This window comes from Pocillopora damicornis, chromosome 7 (assembly GCF_964200805.1).
Source record: "Pocillopora damicornis chromosome 7, jaPocDami1.2, whole genome shotgun sequence".
Classification (NCBI taxonomy): Eukaryota; Metazoa; Cnidaria; class Anthozoa; order Scleractinia; family Pocilloporidae; genus Pocillopora; species Pocillopora damicornis.
Window position 1 is genome coordinate 15,940,597 of NC_142676.1, and position 25,556 is coordinate 15,966,152.

Below are 25,556 nucleotides of genomic sequence, written 5' to 3' on the forward strand. Positions count from 1 at the left end.
AGGTACTTTTCACGTATCTTTACGGGGTGTGCAAAGCCAGGAGATTGTTTCTTTTAATCACTGATCGTAAGCTCTCTGAAGCCGGTAAATAGAAATGTCTTCACATTTTATTCGGACTCTCCGCTAAAAGTGGCATAGAAAACTAACCCTAAGCCTCTCTTTTTTTTTTCTTTTATTTCTTTCTGCTTAAATGGAGCTGACTCTCAACGTAAACTATTGTTTGAGTTATTACGTCGAACTAAAGCTCAAGCAGTTTCCCAACCGACGTTATCATAGTTAAGCATATTTCGACACATTTTTTGTTTTCCTTTTATGTCACGACCGCAAATATTGCAGTGTTCGATGAAAAATTTAGAGTTTGGTGGATTTCAGTGAAACGATCACTGAAGTCAAACTCGTACAATAGAATCGAGACATGTACTTAACAAACAAGAATTGAAAACGTCTGGAACTGAAATCATTACCTTTGATACGGCTGTGGAGCTTCCGTCATTATCAGTTATAACCATTAGATGATCTAATAATTAATATTTGGTCAACAAGGCTGAAATAAAGGAACACCGATTTTCACATGGTCTACATCAAATTGGACACCCAGAATGAAATCCATCTGAATTGAAACTAGATCCATGCAAGGCTATTAATACAGATGATCTTTGGCATAGGATGCGTGCAGAGGAAACGTGCATAGGATAGGCATGTATAGACGTTTTTCTAGTTTGCTGATGAAGCGTGGTTGACTTTTGATTTCCGTTTCAGCATTGTTGGAGAAATTCTCCCGTTCAGAAAATGTTTAATGAAGCGTAGATTACTTTCGACCATTTTATTTTCCTTTTTTATTTGCGAACAAATAACATTGCAGTATTGCACTATATATAGTAATACGTAATATATATATATATATATATATATATATATATATATATATATATATATATATATATATATGTAGGGGCACATGACGAAACCAGCAGCGTGGAGTTCTCCTTAAATTCTGGTATTTCTAAGAAAATTTTCAAATTGCAATTTTACTGAGGTTTCTCCCCCCTCCCCCTTCCCCCAGACCTCAAAAAGATCTTAACTTCTTAATCTTAACAGATTAAAACATTAATTCTCTTTCTCGTTCCCTTTTTTTCCTTTATATATGTATTCGGTCATATTTTCGTGCTGTAAGGACACACCCCAGTGATTTCGACATAAGCAACAGATCGCGTGACTTACCCGAGTTGAAGACGATGATCTGTAAGTAAACGTTGACTTATTGCCATGTCCTTGTTGGTTAAAGGAACGAAATAACTCCTCATTCATATTCAAACAAAACAAAAAGGTCCAAGTTGAATAGTTTTAAAAGACACAGAACAAGAAAGTCGAGATGAAGAACCTTTTGATTTTGTGTCTGATTTGTGAGCCATGATGATTGCATGTTGATGGATGGTGTCTTCAGTCTTTCCGGCGTTTAAATCTACAAAGTAATCATCTTTTCGAATTAGAAACGCCTCGACAACTGAGCAAAATTGGTTCAGTTAAAAGCTTCCCTCACTGCCCAAACGAAAACAGACAGACAACTATGCATGGTCATATTTTCGTGCTGTGAGAAGGAGACACTCCAGTGAGATCGATTTACGCAACAGATCGCGTGACTTACCCGAGTTGAAGACGATGATCTGTAAGCAAACGTTGACTTATCGCCATGTCACTGTTGATCAAAGGAACGAAATAACTTCTCGTTTATATTCAAACAAAACAAAAAGGTCCAAGTTGAATAGTTTTAAAAGACACAGAACAAGAAAGTCGAGATGAAGAACCTTTTGATTTTGTGTCTGATTTGTGAGCCATGATGATTGTATGTAGACTTATGTACTGTAAAAGAAAATGCACTGCTCGCCATATTTTCTTTTCAGCAAATCGTTTAATGATAAAATGAAGAGAAAAAAAATCTTAAGACATGTTTTCCGCTCATTTTATCTCTCAGTAAGTACGAATAATATTTTTTTCTTGTTACTTCTAGTGGAAATATAATGAACCAGAGAGAGACAATGTAGTTGAAATGAAATGCAATGTGACTGTAGAGGGTTAAATTGATCGCTTTCCCAATATCCGCCATCAAATCGAGCACAAATAATTTAAATCTAAATAATTTTAATTCATTTGCATCATTTCAGCAACAAGGATGAGTGAGGACAGCAAAAGCACAACAAGCTGGTTCCGCTCTCTTGCTTTCAAGCGAACTATTTACTCTTTGACCCATAAGAGTGACTAGTATGTTGTTTATCTTCACAGTATCATCTCCAAACCACACATTAAGGTTATATGAATAAAGGGAATGATCACCAACTAAAGAAGCTCTTGATTGTTAAAGAAATTCTTCAAGTCAGCACCATGCCTGGGAAATGTATAGAGAACTGTATGGAGAATATGCATACTGATATTAGGGTGTAAAGGGTTATTGGATAAACTTGGCAGATGCCTTAATCAATTTCATCTGAAGACCTTTCCGCAATAGACTCCAGAACGTTTAATGATAAGCACATTTTTATTGATCCTTTTCAAAGTTTTAAAGAAACGACAGTAGCCATGATGCTTGCTCAGTTTAGATGGCTTAGAAGAAAAGCAGAACTCTTTAAAAAGCATCCCCTGAAAAATTACACTAAAAATTTTATTTATGATTTGTGGAACGAAAAAAATCCCGTTTTTTCTAGTCTTGAATGTATAGTTCGTGCACAAACTTAGTGATCAGTGAAGATGACACGAAATGATTTGCAATCTTGATTGTTCATATCCCTAAAATTTGTTAAGATGAGTGCTTTTTAATTAATCGACATTGATAAAACTGCAAACGCAACAAAGCGCTGGGCGAATTGTCTCTTTTACTACTTGTCTCACTTCAGCAATCTTCCAGCAATAAAGAAATGGGTTAAGTGATGAGTTAAAATACACTAATGAAACTGATGCTGCCCAAGCCAGAAAATACGATGAAGACATTGTTATGTTGTTACGTAATGCCATCACAACGAGATATGGAAGATAACAGAGAGCCATTGCAAGCTGAACCCACACTGCACTATGCACTGCTTTTCTGTATCGCCCAATGTCAAGTGGAACTGTCAACTTTGGATGTGCTTCCTGCACACGTTTATAAACTTCAGTTTGACGGCGACGAAGCTTGAGGAAAATGTAAGTGTACGAGACGGCTGTGATCGTAAGACAAAATACTATAGTAATACGGCCATACCAGACGGTAATACGGTGGCTTGCGAGGTACAATAGCGCAACGACACAGGAAACTACCCAAAAGGTCGTTACAACTGCATATGTTCGCTTTAATGTTACAACCTGTTTGTACCTTAGCCCCAGTAAGAGAGCGAGAAGCCTGTCCACACTTATCGCAGCCAACGTTAATATAGATACCGACGCCAACACGTAGCCTGCCATAAAGGATGCAATCGCTGAGAACCTACAAACATCCCAGTCTTCGTAAACCAGAGACATCCAATAGGCAACATTGAGAGGTTCTGCAACTAGGCCAACACAAAGATCAGTTGTCGCCAAATTATGAGACAAAAGCTTCGACGGCGGATGGAGGGAAGATTCTCTCCGAAGAGCGACGAAGATCAGAGTATTCCCAAGAACTGCAGCAATGGATAGGAAAATATTGACCGCTGATAAAGACATCAGATGTTCATGAATACCGCTTGTAAAATCTGTTGAGCATCGCAGTTCTTCAAAGGACGTATTATCTTTTCCATACCCAGTATGGTTTGTCATCTCCATTGGCCCTTGCAGAGAGGTTTCAGTGCATTCACTCGAGCCGAAGAATAAGGTTTTCCTTATAGAAATGCTTAAGTTAATTTTGAGGAATGAGTCAAACTCAAGGGTGAGATTCTAGTTCCTGTTTCCATTTGTCGTCACGTGCAGATGAAAAGAGCCAAGTATCGGTTTTCTTAGTCATGCATCAATCACAAATAGCTCCTAAGGCCCTGAAGCCCATCATAATATTTAAATGCAATGTTGTTTGTTCGCAAATAAAAAAGGAAAATAAAATGGTGGAAAGTAATCTACGCTTCATTAAACATTTTTCTGAACGGGAGAATTTCTCCAACAATGCTGAAACGGAAATCAAAAGTCAACCACGCTTCATCAGCAAACTAGAAAAACATCTTTACATGCCTCTCCTATGCACGTTTCCTCTGCACGCATCCTATGCCAAAGATCATCTGTAGTAATAGCCTTGCATGGATCGAGTTTCAATTCAGATGGATTTCATCGTGGGTGTCCAATTTGATGTAGACCATGTGAAAAGTGGTGTTCCTTTATTTCAGCCTTGTTGACCTAATATTTATTATTAGATCATCTAATGGTTATAACTGATAATGACAGAAGCTCCACAGCCGTATTAAAGGTAATGATTTCAGTTCCCGACGTTTTCAATTCTTGTTTGTTAAGTACATGTCTCGATTCTATTGTACGAGTTTGACTTCAGTGATCGTTTCACTGAAATCCACCAAACTCATCATTTTCATCGAACACTGCAATATTCACCTGCTTTTGCGGTTGTGACATAAAAGGAAAACAAAACATGTGTCGAAATATGCTTAACTACGATAACGTCGGCTGGGAAACTGCTTGAGCTTTAGTTCGACGTAACTCAAACAATAGTTTACGTTGAGAGTCAGCTCCATTTGAGCAGAAGGAAATAAAAGAAAGAAAAAGAGAGGCTTCCTGTACTTCCTCTATACTAGTGCAAATGCAAAATAGAAAGTAAAAAAAAATTTCGAAAATTTCAAAACTATTCTTTGATTTTTCTATGCCACTCTTAGCGGAGAGTCCGAATAAAACGTGATGACATTTCTATTTACCGGCTTCAGAGAGCTTACGATCAGTGATTAAAAGAAACAATCTCCTGGCTTTGCACACCCCGTAAAGACACGTCAAAAGCACCTTTGATTTTGTACATTTATATTTTGGAGAGCGGGTTTGTTTCTTGAGAGATTGTGATCGCCTTAAGCAGCTCTATTATCCTTGTGTTTGCCTTCAGTATATTGAGTGGCTTGCACTCCTCAAGATTTCATCAACAATATGTATTTTTATCCAGTCATGAAGTCGTTGTATAAGAAATCAAGGAAAGGAATTAATTTTTAGTAATCCCTCCGGATGAAGCATAACTTTGTGACAAAATTCTTTCAAAGGTTTGATTACTTGTATACATAACAGCAGTTCGTCAAATACTTTAGTTTCATTTTCATGTCTTGTAAAGTTCGTTGTTACTATTTCTTAGGGTCGATGCAACTGTTTGTCGAGTGGCAGATGTCGTATTAGATATTGCCCCACAACTCAAACTCCACCCTCCTTTTTTCATCAGAATTCACAATGGAGAATAACAAGTTAACACTTCTCGACTTCGTGAATCTATTTAATCTTGCATATGAACTGCTTTATCAACATGAAATCGAATAACCCTATTAATTCATGGCATGACTCCGGCTTTATTGGACGATCGATTTTGTTGGATCGTGGGTGATATAGTTTGGTAAATGATGTTTGAGTAATGGCGAAATACGAGCTTCCCTTTCAGTCAGAAGTTGATTTGACTGCTACTAGTACACACCGTCACTTTGCAAAGGAAGATAACGAGATGCTTGAAAACAGACCATGAATTATATTATGCAGGAGCGTAACGCGCCTATAAGCACACACGCACGCAACTATCCGTGGAAATCTATATTCTCAGATAAGTTCAGGTGGTGTGAGCTGGCTATTTACTAATGTATAGTTATTGGCTAAAGGCGTCATCTATCTTGAGATCGACGGGTTTGGCGCACGTATTATCGTTTCGTTCTTCTCGTCATGAACTGAAGAATACAAATATCTGAAACGCTTTCCAGCTCAACACTCAAGTTGACAGCCCAACTACATTAACGAAGCGAAATGGTGACCACAATCGACGAGTTCAGCGCAAGATTTCAAATGCTCCCACACTTATTTTGTAATACATGACTCAGCTTTGTAATTGCCGACGCATTTTGTTTCGACCTGCGCTGCTGGACGAAGTTTTCAGTTCCTTAAAAGGATTGCCAATCCCTTTCGCACCATCATAGGTTAGGAGCGATTGTTCGTTCTGGCAGAAAAATGTATGGTGTGCACAACACGTGAGTAAAAAGAAATAAAATAAAATAAGATTACTTGATTAAAGAATTTTCCCTGACCCGTCCACAACTGTTGTCTTCAGAACGTGCAGTGAGGGATAAAGACACGACGGGTGAACGCTGTCTTTTTGCACAACAAATCCCGAGCTTTCGTGATTCTTGCGGCATTGAAGATGACCAAGCCTAAATCAAGAATTTTTCTGCGGAAGCGGAGGCATCACACTTTGTGTACAAGGTTCTTCTAGTATAAGGACCTCGCAAGGAAAAAAAAGCGGAGCTCAAGCTCGTAAAAAGGGCAGCCTTCCTTGCTTAACTTATGAAGGTTCAGTAGACAGGCAGTGAGAGTGTGGCAGTGATATTGATTAGCTTTTGTTTGGAGCTGGTAGTGAAAGCAAATGTTAGTAGTGGTAGTACTTCTTGGTAGCATCAGAAATAAGAAGAAAAAATTTAAAAGTAGCCTGATTACAAGCTGTAATTTATCTTTTTTATTTTTTACGACGTCTTGTTTAGATGCATAACGTGTGTGTATTTTTTGAATTTATTGAGGAAGTTTAAGTCCCCTTTAAATAATACTTAAGGGTGAGTTTATGTGATCTAAATATCTTCAACGTTTTTCGTACGGCACACATAAATTCTCTCTCCTTCAATAATATAAAATACACTTGACTAACGTACAATATTTACAAACATTTACATTAACTAACTTTCGATACATAAGTTTTCTTAAAACTCGCTTACTTCCTACTAAGTCTCATTTATAAAACTTTTTTCTGAGTATACCACATTTACTGAGCACTTTGGGTTCAATGGCTCCAATTCCTGGCAATTACGCAGGATTCGTTCGCGCCAAATCTTAGGATAGGTCAAGGCTTTGTTGTCTTGAAAACAACCTGATGGAAACTCGTCCCAAATCTCGCTACATTCTCTGGCTTAGATATCCATGTGAATGTGAAATTTCCCTAACATGAAAAGGTCTTTAGACTAGATAGATACACTGATGGAAAGGAAACACAAAGTTCTCTTAGTGATCCGTTGTGTTTCGTTACGCAATTCACTGAACCAGTCAGTAGATGATGAAGCTGTGTCGTGATCTATGGCAGATATTTCAAGGACGTCTGTTATCCCTCAACAGCTGAAAGAAGGCAAAGTATCCCACTCAACGGAGCTTTGTTAACCTCTGGCTAGAGCTTGGACAATATGTGGAAATCTGGACATTGATTCCTGATGGCGAAAAACAGAGTTTGATCGCGACGAGATATGTATGTATATTTGGGGTGGCTATATTGCCTTACCTCCATCCTAGCATCAGCACTGCACTGATGAGGCTCAGAAGGCCGAAACAGTACTGTCTGCAGTTAGATATAGCTCTTTGGCATACAAAGCTTTGCTTTCATGCCCAAATTGAGCACTCTACTAGGATGAGTCATTGCTGCTAGCATTATGCATGCTCACTAGTTTTTCTAGTTTGAGCACTTTGGCATGGCTTAAGTGATCCCACAGGTGTGAGATCACTTGGGGTGGCTATATTGCCTTACCTCCATCCTAGCATCAGCACTGCACTGATGAGGCCCAGAAGGCCGAAACAGTACTGTCTGCAGTTAGTTATATATATATATATATATATATATATATATATATATATATATATATATATACATATATATATTTTCGTCCGCACGTGACGACAAATGGAAACAGGAACTAGAATCTCACCCTTGAGTTTGACTCATTCCTCAAAATTAACTTAAGCATTTCTATAAGGAAAACCTTATTCTTCGGCTCGAGTGAATGCACTGAAACCTCTCTGCAAGGGCCAATGGAGATGACAAACCATACTGGGTATGGAAAAGATAATACGTCCTTTGAAGAACTGCGATGCTCAACAGATTTTACAAGCGATATTCATAAACATCTGATGTCTTTATCAGCGGTCAACATTTTCCTATCCATTGCTGCAGTTCTTGGGAATACTCTGATCCTCGTCGCTCTTCGGAGAGAATCTTCCCTACATCCGCCGTCGAAGCTTTTGTTTCATAATTTGGCGACAACTGATCTTTGTGTTGGCCTAATTGCAGAACCTCTCAATGTTGCCTATTGGATGTCTCTGGTTTATGACGTGTTGGCGTCAGTATCTATATTGACGTTGACTGCGATAAGTGTGGACAGGCTTCTCGCTCTCTTACTGGGGCTAAGGTACAAACAGGTTGTAACATTAAAGCGAACATATGCAGTTGTAACGACCTTTTGGGTAGTTTCCTGTGTCGTTGCGCTATTGTATCTCGCAAGCCACCGTATCACTATTTGGTATGGCCGTATTACTATAGTGTTTTGTCTTGCGATCACAGCCGTCTCGTACACTTACATTTTCCTCAAGCTTCGTCGCAGTCAAACTGAAGTTTATAAACGTGTGCAGGAAGCACATCCAAAGTTGACAGTTCCACTTGACATTGGGCGATACAGAAAAGCAGTGCATAGTGCAGTGTGGGTTCAGCTTGCAATGGCTCTCTGTTATCTTCCATATCTCGTTGTGATGGCATTACGTAACAACATAACAATGTCTTCATCGTATTTTCTGGCTTGGGCAGCATCAGTTTCATTAGTGTATTTTAACTCATCACTTAACCCATTTCTTTATTGCTGGAAGATTGCTGAAGTAAGACAAGTAGTAAAAGAGACAATTCGCCAAGCGCTTTGTTGTGTGTGCAGTTTTATCAATGTCGATTAATTAAAAAGCACTCATCTTCACAAATTTTAGAGATATGAACAATCAAGATTGCAAATCATTTCGTGTCATCTTCACTGATCATTAAGTTTGTGCACAAAGTATACATTCAAGACTAGAAAAAACGGGATTTTTTTTGTTCCACAAATCATAAATAAATTTTTTAATGTAATTTTTCAGAGGATGCTTTTTAAAGAGTTTTTGCTTTTCTTCTAAGCCATCTAAACTGAGCAAGCATCATGGCTACTGACGTTTCTTTGAAACTTTGAAAAGGATGAATAAAAATGTGCCCATCATTAAACGTTCTGGAGTCTATTGCGGAAAGGTCATCAGATGAAATTGATTAAGGCATCTGCCAAGTTTATCCAATAACCCTTTACACCCTAATATCAGTATGCATATTCTCCATACAGTTCTCTATACATTTCCCAGGCATGGTGCTGACTTGAAGAATTTGTTTAACAATCAAGAGCTTCTTTAGTTGGTGATCATTCCCTTTATTCATATAACCTTAATGTGTGGTTTGGAGATGATACTGTGAAGATAAACAACATACTAGTCACTCTTATGGGTCAAAGAGTAAATAGTTCGCTTGAAAGCAAGAGAGCGGAACCAGCTTGTTGTGCTTTTGCTGTCCTCACTCATCCTTGTTGCTGAAATGATGCAAATGAATTGAAATTATTTAGATTTAAATTATTTGTGCTCGATTTGATGGCGGATATTGGGAAAGCGATCAACTAGACCCTCTGCAGTCACATTGCATTTCATTTCAACTACATTGTCTCTCTCTGGTTCATTATATTTCTAGTAGAAGTAAAAAGAAAAAAATATTATTCATACTTACTGAGAGATAAAATGAGTGGAAAACATGTCCTAAGATTTATTTCTCTTCATTTTATCATTAAACGATTTGCTGAAAAGAAAATATGGCGAGCAGCGCATTTTCTTTTACAGTACATAAGTCTACATACAATCATCATGAGTCACAAATCAGACACAAAATCAAAAGGTTCTTCATCTCGACTTCTTGTTCTGTGTCTTTTAAAACTATTCAACTTGGACCTTTTTGTTTTGTTTGAATATGAACGAGAAGTTATTTCGTTCCTTGATCAACAGGGACATGGCGATAAGTCAACGTTTGCTTACAGATCATCGTCTTCAACTCGGGTAAGTCACGCGATCTGTTGCTTAAATCGATCTCACTGGAGTGTCTCCTTCTCACAGCACGAAAATATGACCATGTATAATTGTCTGTCTGTTTTCGTTTGGACAGTGAGGGAAGGTTTTAACCGAACCAATTTTGCTTAGTTGTCGAGGCGTTTCTAATTCGAAAAGATGATTACTTTGTAGATTTAAACACCGGAAAGACTGAAGACACCATCCATCAACATGCAATCATCATGGCTCACAAATCAGACACAAAATCAAAAGGTTCTTCATTTTGACTTTCTTGTTCTGTGTCTTTTAAAACTATTCAACTTGGGCCTTTTTGTTTTGTTTGAATATGAACGAGGAGTTATTTCGTTCCTTTAACCAACAGGGACATGGCAATAAGTCAACGTTTGTTTACAGATCATCGTCTTCAACTCGGGTAAGTCACGCGATCTGTTGCTTATGTCGAAATCACTGGGGCGCGTCCTTACAGCACGAAAATATGACCGAATACATATATAAAGGAAAAAAAGGGAACGGGAAAGAGAATTAATGTTTTAATCGGTTAAGATTAAGAAGTTAAGATCTTTTTGAGGTCTGGGGGAAGGGGGAGGGGGGAGAAATCTCAGTAAAATTGCAATTTGAAAATTTTCTTAGAAATACCAGAATTTAAGGAGAACTCCACGCTGCTGGTCCCGTCATGTGCCCCTGCATATATATATATACATACCTCGTCGCAATCAAACTCTGTTTTTCGCCATCAGGAACAGTAGTGTCCAGATTTCCACATATTGTCCAAGGTCACAAGTGATAGCTCTAGCCAGAGGTTAACAAAGCTCCGTCGAATGGGATACTTTGCCTTCTTTCAGCTGTTGAGTGATAACAGACGTCCTTGAAATACCTGCCATAGATCACGCCACACTGACTGGTTCAGTGAATTGCGTGACGAAACACAACGGATCACTAAGAGAACCTTGTGTTTCCTTCGCTTTCATACCATCAGTGTATCTATCTAGACTAAAGACCTTTTCATGTTAGGGAAATTTCACATTCACATGGATATCTAAGCCAGAGAATGTAGCGTGATTTGGGAGGAATTTCCATCAGGTTGTTTTCAAGACAACAAAGCCTTGACCTATCCCAAGATTTGGCGCAACCGGATCCTGCGCATTAGCCAGGAATCGGAGCGATTGAACTCAAAGTGCTCAGTAGATGTGGTATACTCTGAGAGAAGTTTTATAAATGAAACCTAGTAGGAAGTAAGCGAGTTTTAAGAAAATTTACGTATCGAAAGTTATTTAATGTAAATGTTTTGTAAATATTGTACGTTAGTCAAGTGTATTTTATATTTATGAAGGAGAGAGAATTTATGTGTGCCGTACGAAAAACGTTGAAGATATTTAGATCACATAAACTCACCCTAAAGCATCTCCTTATTTAAAGGGGCTTTAAACTTCCTCAATAAATTCACAAAACACACACACGTTATGCAACTAAACAAGACGTCGTAAAAAATAAAAAAGATGAATTACAACTTGCAATCAGGCTACTTTTACTTCTTATTTCTGATGCTACCAAGAAGTACTACCACTACTAACATTTGCTTTCACTACCAGCTCCAAACAAAAGCTAATCAATATCACTGCCACACTCTCACTGCCTGTCTACTGAACCTTCATAAGTTAAGCAAGGAAGGCTGCCCTTTTTACGAGCTTGAGCTCCGCTTTTTTTTCCTTGCGAGGTCCTTATACTAGTAGAACCTGTACACAAAGTGTGATGCCTCCGCTTCCGCAGAAAAATTCTTCATTTAAGCTTGGTCATATTCAATGCCGAAAGAATCACGAAAGCTCGGGATTTGTTGTGCAAAAAGACAGCGTTCATCCGTCGTGTCTTTATCCCTCACTGCACGTTCTGAAGACAACAGTTGTGGACGGGTCAGGAAAAAATTCTTTAATCGGGTAATCTTATTGTTTTTTTTATTTTATTTCTTTTTACACACGTGTTGTGCACATCATGCATTTTTCTGCCAGAACGAACAATCGCTCCTAACCTATGATGGTGCGAAAGGGATTGGCAATCCTTTTAAGGAACTGAAAACTTCGTCCAGCAGCGCAGGTCGAAACAAAATGCGTCGGCAATTGCAAAGCTGAGTCATGTATTCCAAAATAAGTGTGGGGGCATTTAAAATCTTGCGCTGAACTCGTCGATTGTGGTCACCATTTCGCTTCGTTAATGTAGTAGGGCTGTCAACTTGAGTGTTGAGCTGGAAAGCGTTTCAGATATTTGTATTCTTCAGTTCATGAAGAGAAGTACGAAACGATAATACGTGCGCCAAACCCGTCGATCTCAAGATAAATGACGCCTTTAGCCAGTAACTATACATTAGTAAATAGCCAGCTCACACCACCTGAACTTATCTGAGAATATAGATTTCCAGGGATAGTTGCGTGCGTGTGTGCTTATTGGCGCGTTACGCTCCTGCATAATATAATTCATGGTCTATTTTCAAGCATCACGTTATCTTCCTTTGCAAAGTGACGGTGTTTACTAGTAGCAGTCAAATCAACTTCTGACTGAAAGGGAAGCTCGTATTTCGCCATTACTCAAACATCATTTACCAAACTATATCAGCCACGATCCTACAAAATCGATCGTCCAATAAAGCCGGAGTCATGCCATGAATCAGTAGGGTTATTTGATTTCATATTGATAAAGCAGTTCATATGCAAGATTAAATACATTCACGAAGCCGAGAATTGTTAAGTTGTTATTCTCCATTGTGAATTCTGATGAATAAAGGAGGATGGAGTTTGAGTCGTGGGGAAATATCTAATACGACATCTGCCACTCGACAAACAGTTGCATCGACCCTAAGAAATAGTAACAACGAACTTTACAAGACATGAAAATGAAACTGAAGTATTTGACGAATTGCTGTTATGTATACAAATAATCAAACCTTTGAAAGAATTTTGTCACAAAGTTATGCTTCATCCGGAGGGATTACTAAAAATTAGTTCCTTTCCTTGATTTCTTATCGAACGACTTCATGACTGGATAAAAATACATATTGTTAATGAAATCTTGAGGAGTGCAAGCCACTCAATATACTAAGGCAAACACAAGGATAATAGAGCTGCTTAAGGCGATCACAATCTCTCAAGAAACAAACCCGCTCTCCAAAATATAAATGTACAAAATCAAAGGTGCTTTTCACGTATCTTTACGGGGTGTGCAAAGCCAGGAGATTGTTTCTTTTAATCACTGATCGTAAGCTCTCTGAAGCCGGTAAATAGAAATGTCATCACGTTTTATTCGGACTCTCCGCTAAAAATGGCATACAAAAATCAAAGAAATTTTCGAAATTTTTTTACTTTCTATTTCGCATTTGCACTAGTATAGAGGAAGTACAGGAAGCCCCTCTTTTTTTCTTTTATTTCCTTCTGCTTAAACGGAGCTGACTCTCAACGTAAACTATTGTTTGAGTTATTACGTCGAACTAAAGCTCAAGCAGTTTCCCGACCGACGTTATCGTAGTTAAGCATATTTCGACACATGTTTTGTTTTCCTTTTATGTCACGACCGCAAAAACAGGTGAATATTGCAGTGTTCGATAAAAAAATTCAGAGTTTGGTGGATTTCAATGAAACGATCACTGAAGTCAAACTCGTACAATAGAATCGAGACATGTACTGAACAAACAAGAATTGAAAACGTCTGGAACTGAAATCATTTCCTTTGATACGGCTGTGGAGCTTCCGTCATTATCAGTTATAACCATTAGATGATCTAATTATAGATATTAGGTCAACAAGGCTAAAATAAAGGAACACCACTTTTCGCACGGTCTACATTAAATTAGACAACCAGAATGAAATCCATCTGAATTGAAACTAGATCCATGCAAGGCTATTACTACAGATGATCTTTGGCATGGGATACGTGCATAGGAAATGTGTATAGGATAGGCATGTAGAGACGTGTTTCTAGTTTGCTAATGAAGCGTGGGTGACTTTCGATATCCGTTTCAGCATTGTTGAAGAAATTCTCCTGTTCAGAAAAAATGTTCAGTGAATCGTAGATTACTTTCGACCATTTTATTTTCCCTTTTAATTTGCAAACAAATAACATAGCAGTATTGCATCCAAATGTTATGATGCGCTTCAGGGTCTTAAGAGCTAAAGAAGATATTCAATTATGTGGTATGTGATTAATGCAAAACTAAGAAAACCGAAACTTGGCTCTTTTCATCCGGACGTGACGACAAATGGAAACAGGAATTAGAATCTCACCCTCGAGTTTGACTCATTTCTCACAATTATCCCAAGCATTTCTATGAGGAAAACCTTATTCTTCGGCTCGAGTGAATGCACTGAAACCTCTCTGCAAGGGCCAATTGCGATGACAAACCATACTGAGTATAGAAAAGATAATATGTCCTTTGAAGAACTGCGATGCTCAACAGATTTTACAAGCGGTATTCATGAACATCTGATGTCTTTATCAGCGGTCAATATTTTCCTATCCATTGCTGCAGTTCTTGGGAATACTCTGATCTTCGTCGCTCTTCGGAGAGAATCTTCCCTCTATCCGCCGTCGAAGCTTTTGTTTCATAATTTGGCGACAACTGATCTTTGTGTTGGCCTAATTGCAGAACCTCTCAATGTTGCCTATTGGATGTCTCTGGTTTATGAAGACTGGGATGTTTGTCGGTTCTCAGCAAGTGCATCCTTTATGGTAGGCTACGTGTTGGCGTCAGTATCTTTGTTAACGTTGACTGCGATAAGTGTGGACAGGCTTCTCGCTCTCTTACTGGGGCTAAGGTATAAACAGGTTGTAACATTAAAGCGAACATATGCAGTTATAACGACCTTTTGGTTAGTTTCCTGTGTCGTTGCGGTATTGTTCCTCGCAAGCCACCGTATCACTATTTGGTATGGCCGTATTGCCACAGTATTTTGTCTTACGATCACAGCCGTCTCATACACTTACATTTTCCTCAATCTTCGTCGCCGTCAAACTGAAGTTCATGAACGTCTGCAGCAAGAACATCTAAAGTTAACCGTCCCACTTGACATTGTGCGATACAGGAAAGCAGTGCATAGTGCAGTGTGGGTTCAGCTTGCAATGGTTCTCTGTTATCTTCCATATCTTGTTGTGATGGCCTTACGAAGTAACATAACAATGTCTTCATCGTATTTTCTGGCTTGGGCAGCATCAGTTTCATTAGTGTATTTAAATTCATCACTTAACCCATTTCTTTATTGCTGGAAGATTGCTGAAGTGAGACAAGTAGTAAAAGAGACAATTCGCCAAGCGCTTTGCTGCATGTGCAGTTTTATCAATGTCGATTAATGAAAAAGCACTCATTTTCACAAATGTTAGGGATATAAACAATCACGATTGTAAATTATTTCATGTCATCTTCACTGAACGCTAAGTTTGTGCACCAAGTATACATCCAAGACCAGAAAAAACAGAAATTTTTTTTGTTCCACAAATCATAAGTAAATTTTTGAGTGTAATTTTTCAGAGGATGCTTTTTAAAGAGTTTGCTCTTCTTCTAAGCAAGCGTCATGGCTACTGACGTTTGAAAAGGATCATTAAAAATGTGCCCATCATTAAACGTTCTGGAGTCTATTGCGGAAAGGTCTTCAGATGAAATTGATTAAGGCATCTGCCAAGTTTATCCAATAACCCTTTACACCCTAATATCAGTATGCATATTCTCCATACAGTTCTCTATACATTTCCCAGGCATGGTGCTGACTTGAAGAGTTTGTTTAACAATCAAGAGCTTCTTTAGTTGGTGATCATTCCGTTTATTCATTTAACCTTAATGTGTGGTTTGGGGATGATACTGTGAAGAGAAACAACATACTAGTCACTCTTATGGGTCAAAGAGTAAATAGTTCGCTTGAAAGTAATATAGCAGAACTAGCACTTGCTTTTGCTGTCCTCACTCATCCTTGTTGCTGAAATGATGCAAATGAATTGAAATTATTTAGATTTTAGTTATTTGTGCTCGATTTGGTGGCGGATATTGCGACAGTGATCAATTTAACCCTCTGCAATCACATTGCGTTTCGTTTCAACTACATCGTCTCTGGTTCATTATGTTTCTACTAGGTGTTGGAAGAAAAAAATTCTTCGTACTTACTGAGAGAAAACATGTCTTCATATTTTTTTATCTCTTCATTTTATCATTAAACGAGTTGCTGACAAGGAAATATAGCGAGCAGTACATTTACTTTTAGAGTACATTTGAAGTTATAGTGTGATTATGAAGTCTAAAGACCATGTTTGAAAAGCCAGGGTGGCCCCTAGCCATCCCTTGGGCGACTTGCCTATTTTGCTATTTAAAACATCCTGCAAATCTTACCACTGATTCCAATTCTTCCCGGAATAAAGCTATATTTGAATAATAATTCACTGATATTTTTATCTTGAGGAATCGATTGTCCTTCAAAAATGAGTGGGTAGATTCCAAACCGGTACTAAAGCCTTCACCTATCGTCGCCCTTGAAAGGGATATTTTATAATACGTACATGATGTGTATGTTTGCTCGCAAAGAGTCTGAGGTTGGTTTAAGTATAACGAGTCCAGATTCCTGGCTCCAACACAGGTACAAAGATGAAACACTCGTGATAAAAAAAAAATTAATAAGCTTTAGAAATAGAATCGATTCATTGCAATAATTTCTAGTAAAGTGGGAAGAAGTGTCTAGGCGTTTATTTAATGTTAATGCACGCTCTAATACTCGTCATGGGTGGTCGTCTCGTACGTTAATTAAAGGAATACAGAAAGTTTTTTAGACCTTAAGAATCATCAATATATTCCTGATCATTTTTTTCTGTTCACTTCTCCTTTTTGACTTTTTCGATGAAAATACTTATCCTACTTGAAAGTATCCTTATTTATGTAAAAACTAGCATACGCCGAGACTGCCTTAACTGGATTTACAGTGCAAGTTTGCCAAACATGGTGAAGGATAAAATTTGTTGAGCGATCAGTTCCCTCTCATGTAAACTGACTCGAGCTGAATCATTTCTCTAGCGTCGTGGTGGCTAAGTTCAGATAGGACAACTACTAGCGTCAGTCTCTCGCAAGCTCAAGAACTTGAAAAATAAAGCTTGAATTGGAAGACGGGATTGTTTTCTCCTAAAAATATGGATCCCAGAAAGAAAGCTCTTGTCTTTATTTGCCAAACGTCAAATATCGCACCCGTCTAAATTTTACAAAAAAAGGTGCCGTGCTTCAATCAAAGCTATGACGTAGAAGACCATGCTTTGGCCCCTTTTTTCATATTCCAGAAAAATTACCGAAACCTTTGAATTAAAATCATCTTAAATTTGAAAGAGCAGTTATAACAAGGATTTCCTTCACCTGGTCTATTTCACAGGCGCAAAGTAAATAGTTTTACTTTGTCACATGCCGAATCACTTCCAATACAGTTGGTGCGAACGCACAAATGCTTTTTAAACTTTTGCTTTGTTGAGCGAGAGAACAATCAAATCAGTTTTCTTTGCTTTCATTCACTTGACAAAACAGCACAGCCCATACAAAGACACGTTTGCTTAGCGGTTATGGTAACTGTTGGTGCCAGATGTTTGTTGTCCTTTTCTTGAAAAATGGCTTACTTGGCGCGAGTTTAGTCCTTTGTAGTTCTTTGTGTGGAAACTACAGGAGGAGAACCCAGAAAATGCTTAAACTCTTACAATATCATAGAAATTCATTGACCTGTTGTCAACGAAAAAATACTGCATTTAAGTGACAGGAGGTGAAACAATTATTATGAAAAGGTAAGTAAACTCAAAAAACCAAAAGAAGGGACAATGATTAGCAGAACAAATACACATCGTGATGTTAAAATAATCTTTTGCAATCTGTTCTGACGTTGATCAATTTTCTCTTCTTTTTTGTATTTACTCTTAATAACTAAAATTGGAAATGTCAGGCCTGGAGTAATCCACCTTGTCCATTTCGCTGTTGCAATGATACCTCTCTATGATACCTTTGGGATAATAAACAGACAAACGCAATTTTGCAGAGAAATGAAAAAAATAAAAACTGAGACCTTCCGAGAAATTTACTTTAAGTTGATAGTATACTCGAAAATTATATTTTAAAAATCCCGTCAAACTCTGTGCTAATTTGGATTTCTCCGCTCACCGTCATCTTAGTTTACGACGGCAAACGTTTGTTGGATTAAAATTTCTGTCTCGTATGTTTGAATACGTAACGACAGGTGAAAAGCTATTAAAAATAGAGACCTAGCTCGCGATGTAAGTTAAGAACTAGATAAACATTGTAACCTCACATGATGTACACATAATGGAGCGACGATAATGGTAAAGGCAAACTCAAGTGTAGATGAAAAAATTAAAACCCTTGTACAACTGCGGTGCTTGGAAGGCTGGACAAACGGAATACATGGAGAATTGACGTCCATTTCAGCGCTTAACATATTTTTGGCCGTTACTGCATTTCTTGGAAATACTCTAATCCTTGTTTCTCTGCGGAAGGAATCTTCCCTTCGTCCGCCCTCAAAACTCCTACTTCGTTGTCTGGCCGCCACTGATCTTTGTGTTGGCGTTATTGCACAGCCTTTCCAAGTTATTTACTGGCTGTCGCTGATTTACAAGGATTGGAATCTTTGTCCCTATGCTCTTAACACGACCTTCATAACAGGCTATACTTTGACGTCGGTGTCCATGTTAACACTGACTGCAATCAGTGTGGACAGACTCCTCGCCCTGATACTTGGGCTGAGATACAAACAAGTTGTAACTTTAACACGAACGTATGCCGTGGTGATTACTTTTTGGTTTATTTCCACGCTTGCGGGGACATTGTACCTTAAAGATTACAGGATTACTCTGTGGTATGGCTATATTGCCTTACCGTCATGTCTGGTAATTACCACTTTCTCGTATGCAAAAATTGTCCACTCACTTTTTCGCAACCAGAATCAAATACATATTATTCCTCGACAACAACAGCAACTAAATCAATCGGCGCCTTTGAATTTATGTCGATACCGAAAGGCAGTGTACGGTACTCTATGGCTGCAACTGGCATTGGTTATATGTTACGTGCCTTACAGTGTAATGGGTGTGTGGATGAATGGCAAGGTGTCCCCGGCAAACTTTGTTATTCTTGTTTCTTCCGTCACTTGTGTTTATCTTAATTCGGCGATAAATCCTTTTCTTTACTACTGGAAGATAAGTTCAGTTAGACAAACGGTAAAGGAGACTATCAAACAGTTCCTTTGCTGTTTATCGACTTAGCACATTGTTCAGTTCGTCTCATTAGACTCCGCGATCCATTCTTTATTTATAAATAAGGTCATTCTATTATTCTATCAGAACTAGCATCATCTATACACTTACAATAGCTGAAGATGACACATGCCTCACATGCTCATGCCTCACATGCCCAAGCCTCACATGAAGATGACGCCTGCCTCCTTCAACTTGTCCCTTCAGTGACCGAGGGCATGTAAGAAAATTTTATATCCGGCTCGTTTCAGGTTCATACACAGCATCGTGAATATCCTTCTCCTCTAGCGTAAAAACTGTGACAGGAGTTAATAATTGTAGCGATATGCCCCCAATGTTTTTCTTTTATTGAGAATAATTCAGAAGTTCTCTTAAAACTCTAGTTGGGCTTTGAAACTACTCAGTTAAGACGCAGGTTGAAATTAAGAAGGGAGGCAATTTATCCACAGCCTCTCTCAAATTAAGAGAATCTCAAAGTCTTCATCGAGTCCTTGAGTATCTAAAAGTGTTTTTAGAAAACACAGAAATCGTTAAAAAAGGAGATATCCTCATATCTACGCTGTTCATATCATAGTAATACAAAATTATTACTGAACCCTCGCAAATAATACACTTTTTTTCCAAGCGAGGCATTTATTCTTGCAGCTGTGGTCGTGTTGCTGAAGTTGAAAGGTATCATTGATAATACCCGTGTGCAGAAAAACCTGTTTAAAAAGTAGGCCATGAGAAATCTTAACTAGTAAGGCAAAACGCTCACAGCGTCTATCTTGTACGTAATATTGCAAAATTGTGGTTGAAGCTGCGGCGTGCGTGGACAAATCGGTTTTGAAGCAGGGAAAACGATGTAATTGAAGAAATGCGCATTGAACGTCTCATCAGTCCATTTAAGGCAAAAAATATTTTAAAACCGTTTTAGAAGCGGGAAAAAGTTTATTAGTAACTCGTCTCTTGGTGATAATTATACGAAATTTGTTATTAGACCTTAGCGCAACGAAGCAAATGCCTTGGAAACAAAGATATTGGCAAGTGAGAAAACAACACGACACAATTTCTCTCGTAATGATTGCAATGAAAAAACATGTAACTCATAAGGCTTAGTGCAGATAAAAATAACTTTAAAAGCAGACGGGTCGTTATAAAAAGGGGCATATATACTCACTTGAAATATTGAATATAACCTTTTAAAATGAAAATTAAAAGAAGACAGTAAAAGACAGGTTCAATTTTTATCTATATCAACTTAAAAATCTAGGAAAACAAAACTTTATTGTACATCTTAGTGAATACACTAACGTTAGATCACGAAACATAAAACAACCAATAGCGGGTGCACTACGCATCTAAAAGGATTTTCGTCCGGCGAACTGCTGAATAAACAAGACTTACCGCCACCTGCATGTTAGTCGTAAAAAAGAGGGTACGGGGCTTTTAAGTCCATTAATGACTGGCAGGTTTTTAAAAAGCATCAAAGAGTTAGTCACCTAGAAAACAACAAATAACTCATTTTTGCTCATTACGTAATACACCATTCACGTGTGGCTACCGGGCAAACAACACAGTTTCCACAGCGACAGGCGCTGCCACCGATTATAATTCTTTTAAATCAAGGCAGGCAGATCTAACGCTGCGGCAAAGATCCTATATTTGATTTTCGATGGTGACATTGAATCATATCACCCAGAAAGCCATTTTTTTAACCAGTGACAAAGCAACTAGTTAAGATTAAATAGGCTTCCGTAATACTTAAACTTACAGCGGGCAGTCACAAGCTGAAAACCGCGGGTAACTAACAATACCGAAAGCACTTAATATCATTTGATCATTAGTAGCGTGCTTATTGTGGTTTCTTCATGTGCACGTGCGTATGTTTGCCGCTTACGTCCACTGCGGTAATTTATGCCTACATAGTTCAGCTAGGAAAAATGATGGCTATTAAAATTCACCATAAACGGATTACACGGATATTGATATGTTACCAAATTAACACACTTGACACACAGTAACTAACATTTTTTTCATCAGTTTCTGCTCATGGCGAAACTTTATCTCCCCGACAAATGGACACTAGAATTCCCAAGTCTTCCATCACAATTGACATTTAAACGCTCTTCAGCGATGTTTTATAGACTACGTCTCTACCAATCTGACAATTTTCTAGATATCTTCTACATTAAAGTGATCATAAAAAATAGGCTAAGTGCACAGGAAATCATCGAATCTATTTAATAGAGTAGCTGTACTCTGTGGGGGATTATTGGCTGTCTTTGAGAACAGAAATTAGTCGTCAGTGTTAATAACTTTAGGAACATTTCCATGCAATTATGACCGCTGATGTCAGTTAAGAGTATTTAACGAACTAGCAAATGAAAGGTGCTAAAAGCTTCTTTCCGCCTCGCGTTGCTTCTGACCAGTTCTCAATTACGAACTATTACCGACTTCTTTTGAAGAACTCTGCTCTTTATCTCCCAAACTCATCATATTCGATTTTAACCAGTTATTGCCGATCACTTCGGCAATAACTAATCATTCTTCGGCTCGAGCGAATGCACTGAAACCTCTCTGCAAGGGACAATGGCGATGACAAACCATCCTGAGTATAGAAAAGATAATATGTCCTTTGAAGAACTGCGATGCTCAACAGATTTTACAAGCGGTATTCATGAACATCTGATGTCTTTATCAGCGGTCAATATTTTCCTATCCATTGCTGCAGTTCTTGGGAATACTCTGATCTTCGTCGCTCTTCGGAGAGAATCTTCCCTACATCCGCCGTCGAAGCTTTTGTTTCATAATTTGGCGACAACTGATCTTTGTCTTGGCCTAATTGCAGAACCCCTCAACGTTGCCTCTTGGATGTCTCTGCTTTATGAAGACTGGGATGTTTGTCGGTTCTCAACAAGTGCATCCTTTATGGTAGGCTACGTGTTGACGTCAGTATCTTTGTTAACGTTGACTGCGATAAGTGTGGACAGGCTTCTCGCTCTCTTACTTGGGCTAAGGTATAAACAGGTTGTAACATTAAAGCGAACATATGCAGTTATAACGATCTTTTGGGTAGTTTCCTGTGTCGTTGCCCTATTGTTCCTCGCAAGCCACCGTATCACTATTTGGTATGGCCGTATTGCTACAGTATTTTGTCTTACGATCACAGCCGTCTCATACACTTACATTTTCCTCCAGCTTCGTCGCCGTCAAACTGAAGTTCATGAACGTCTGCAGCAAGAACATCTAAAGTTAACCGTCCCACTTGACATTGTGCGATACAGGAAAGCAGTGCATAGTGCAGTGTGGGTTCAGCTTGCAATGGTTCTCTGTTATCTTCCATATCTTGTTGTGATGGCCTTACGAAGTAACATAACAATGTCTTCATCGTATTTTCTGGCTTGGGCAGCATCAGTTTCATTAGTGTATTTAAACTCATCACTTAACCCATTTCTTTATTGCTGGAAGATTGCTGAAGTGAGACAAGTAGTAAAAGAGACAATTCGCCAAGCGCTTTGCTGCATGTGCAGTTTTATCAATGTCGATTAATAAAAAAGCACTCATTTTCACAAATTTTAGGCATGTAAACAATCAAGATTGCAAATCATTTCATGTCATCTTCACTGATCACTAAGTTTGTGCACGAAGTATACATCCAAGACCAGAAAAAACAGAAATTTTTTTGTTCCACAAATCATAAGTAAATTTTTTAGTGTAATTTTTTAGAGGATGCTTTTTAAAGAGTTTGCTTTTCTTCTAAGCAAGCATCATGGCTACTGACGTTTCTCTGAAACTTTGAAAAGGATCAATAAAAATGTGTCCATCATTAAACGTTCTGGAGTCTATTGCGGAAAGGTCTTCAGATGAAATTGATTAAGGCATCTGCCAAGTTTATCCAATAACCCTTTACACCCTAATATCAGTATGCATATTCTCCATACAGTTCTCTATACATTTCCCAGGCATGGTGCTGACTTGAAGAATTTCTTTAACAATCAAGAGCTTCTTTAGTTGGTGATCATTCCGTTTATTCATATAACCTTCATGTGTGGTTTGGAGATGATACTGTGAAGAGAAACAACATACTAGTCACTCTTATGGGTCAAAGAGTAAATAGTTCGCTTGAAAGCAAGAGAGCGGACCCAGCTTGTTGTGCTTTTGCTGTCCTCACTCATCCTTGTTGCTGAAATGATGCAAATGAATTGAAATTATTTAGATTTTAGTTATTTGTGCTCGATTTGGTGGCGGATATTGCGACAGTGATCAATTTAACCCTCTGCAATCACATTGCGTTTCGTTTCAACTACATCGTCTCTGGTTCATTATGTTTCTACTAGGTGTTGGAAGAAAAAAATTCTTCGTACTTACTGAGAGAAAACATGTCTTCATATTTTTTTATCTCTTCATTTTATCATTAAACGAGTTGCTGACAAGGAAATATAGCGAGCAGTACATTTACTTTTAGAGTACATTTGAAGTTATAGTGTGATTATGAAGTCTAAAGACCATGTTTGAAAAGCCAGGGTGGCCCCTAGCCATCCCTTGGGCGACTTGCCTATTTTGCTATTTAAAACATCCTGCAAATCTTACCACTGATTCCAATTCTTCCCGGAATAAAGCTATATTTGAATAATAATTCACTGATATTTTTATCTTGAGGAATCGATTGTCCTTCAAAAATGAGTTGGTAGATTCCAAACCGGTACTAAAGCCTTCACCTATCGTCGCCCTTGAAAGGGATATTTTATAATACGTACATGATGTGTATGTTTGCTCGCAAAGAGTCTGAGGTTGGTTTAAGTATAACGAGTCCAGATTCCAATACAGGTACAAAGATGAAACACTCATGATAAAAAAAAAATTAATAAGCTTTAGAAATAGAATCGATTCATTGCAATAATTTCTAGTAAAGTGGGAAGAAGTGTCTACGCGTGTTATTAATGTTAATGCACGCTCTAACACTCGTCGTGGGTGGTCGTCTCGTACGTTAATTAAAGGAATACAGAAAGTTTTTTTAGACCTTAAGAATCAGCAATATTTTCTTGATCAATTTTTTTCTAATTTCTCCTTTTTGACTTTTTCGATGAAAATACTTATCCTACTTGAAAGTATCCTTATTTATGTAAAAAACAAACATACACCGAGACTGCCTTAACTGGATTTGCAGTGCAAGTTTGCCAAATATGGTGAAGGATAAAATTTGTTGAGCGATCAGTTCGCTCTCATATAAATTGACTCGAGCTGCTTTTTTAGAACCAAAATCATTTCTTGAGCGCCGTGGTGGCTAAGTTCAGATAGGACAACTACTAGCGTCAGTCTCTCGCAAGCTCAAGAACTTGAAAAATAAAGCTTGAATTGGAAGACGGGATTGCTTTCTCCCAAAGAATATTCTGGATCCCAGAAAGAAAGCTCTTGTCTTTATTTGCCAAACGTCAAATATCGCACCCGTCTAAATTTTACAAAATAAGGTGCCGTGCTTCAATCAAAGCTATGACGTAGAAGACCATGCTTTGGCCCATTTTTTCATATTCCATAAAAATCTCCGAAACCTTTGAATCAAAATCATCTTAAATTTAAAAGAGCAGTTATAACAAGGATTTCCTTCACCTGGTCTATTTCACAGGCGCAAAGTAAATAGTTTTACTTTGTCACATGCCGAATCACTTTCAATACAGTTGGTGCGAACGCACAAATGTTTATAAAACTTTTGCTTTGTTGAGCGAGAGAACAGTCAAATCAGTTTTCTTTGCTTTCATTCACTTGACAAAACAGCACAGCCCATACAAAGAGACTTTTGCTCAGCGGTTATGATAACTGTTGGTGCCAGATGTTTGTTGTCCTTTTCTTAGAAAATGGCTTACTTGGCGTGAGTTAAGTCTTTTGTAGTTCTTTGTGTGGAAACTACAAAAGGAGAACTCAGAAAATGCTTAAACTCCTACAATATCACAGAAATTCATTGACTTGTTGTCAACGAAAAAAGACTGTACCTAAGTGACAAGAGGCGAAACAATTATTATGAAAAGGTAAATAGGTCTAAATACGCTATTACTCTGAAGTATTTCTTAGCTTGCGACACAACAGTGTTTTCGTGTCTCTGGCCGTTTTTTTTTTCCACTCAAAAAACCAAAAGAAGGGACAATGATTAGCAGAACAAATACACATCGTGATATTAAAATAATATTTTGCCATCTGTTCTAACGTTGATCCATTTTTCTTTTCTTTTTTGTATTTACTCTTAATAATTAAAATTGGAAATGCCAGGCCTGGAGTAATCC

General features: G+C 38.1%; 5 protein-coding genes across 5 annotated transcripts; 4 read left to right on the forward strand and 1 right to left on the reverse strand.

Annotated features, from left to right (window-relative positions):
- Positions 1-2,514: 2,514 nt before the first annotated feature.
- LOC113682464 (adenosine receptor A2a-like) lies at positions 2,515-4,180 on the reverse strand. Its single transcript, XM_027199634.2, has one exon. The coding sequence runs from the start codon at positions 3,769-3,771 to the stop codon at positions 2,812-2,814; it is 960 nt and encodes a 319-aa protein (XP_027055435.2). The 5' UTR covers positions 3,772-4,180; the 3' UTR covers positions 2,515-2,811.
- Positions 4,181-7,832: 3,652 nt separating this feature from the next.
- LOC149042807 (beta-1 adrenergic receptor-like) lies at positions 7,833-8,992 on the forward strand. The gene has a single exon (XM_089211985.1). The coding sequence runs from the start codon at positions 7,960-7,962 to the stop codon at positions 8,866-8,868; it is 909 nt and encodes a 302-aa protein (XP_089068111.1). The 5' UTR covers positions 7,833-7,959; the 3' UTR covers positions 8,869-8,992.
- A 4,318-nt stretch (positions 8,993-13,310) lies between these two features.
- On the forward strand, positions 13,311-15,643 carry LOC149042808 (melanocortin receptor 4-like). The gene has a single exon (XM_089211062.1). It carries the CDS (start codon positions 14,353-14,355, stop codon positions 15,370-15,372), a length of 1,020 nt encoding a protein of 339 aa, XP_089067188.1. The 5' UTR covers positions 13,311-14,352; the 3' UTR covers positions 15,373-15,643.
- A 2,455-nt stretch (positions 15,644-18,098) lies between these two features.
- LOC149042809 (adenosine receptor A3-like) lies at positions 18,099-20,478 on the forward strand. The gene has a single exon (XM_089211065.1). It carries the CDS (start codon positions 18,367-18,369, stop codon positions 19,306-19,308), a length of 942 nt encoding a protein of 313 aa, XP_089067191.1. The 5' UTR covers positions 18,099-18,366; the 3' UTR covers positions 19,309-20,478.
- Positions 20,479-21,254: 776 nt separating this feature from the next.
- On the forward strand, positions 21,255-23,112 carry LOC149042810 (adenosine receptor A2a-like). The gene has a single exon (XM_089211064.1). The coding sequence runs from the start codon at positions 21,871-21,873 to the stop codon at positions 22,828-22,830; it is 960 nt and encodes a 319-aa protein (XP_089067190.1). The 5' UTR covers positions 21,255-21,870; the 3' UTR covers positions 22,831-23,112.
- Positions 23,113-25,556: the final 2,444 nt, after the last annotated feature.

What these genes read in the sequence shown, in the direction of transcription:
- LOC149042808 (XM_089211062.1), top strand. Translation starts at nt 14,353, where the DNA reads ATGAGGAAAACCTTATTCTTCGGCTCGAGTGAATGCACTGAAACCTCT.
- LOC113682464 (XM_027199634.2), bottom strand. Translation starts at nt 3,771, where the DNA reads ATGGAGATGACAAACCATACTGGGTATGGAAAAGATAATACGTCCTTT.
- LOC149042807 (XM_089211985.1), top strand. Translation starts at nt 7,960, where the DNA reads ATGGAGATGACAAACCATACTGGGTATGGAAAAGATAATACGTCCTTT.
- LOC149042810 (XM_089211064.1), top strand. Translation starts at nt 21,871, where the DNA reads ATGGCGATGACAAACCATCCTGAGTATAGAAAAGATAATATGTCCTTT.
- LOC149042809 (XM_089211065.1), top strand. Translation starts at nt 18,367, where the DNA reads ATGGTAAAGGCAAACTCAAGTGTAGATGAAAAAATTAAAACCCTTGTA.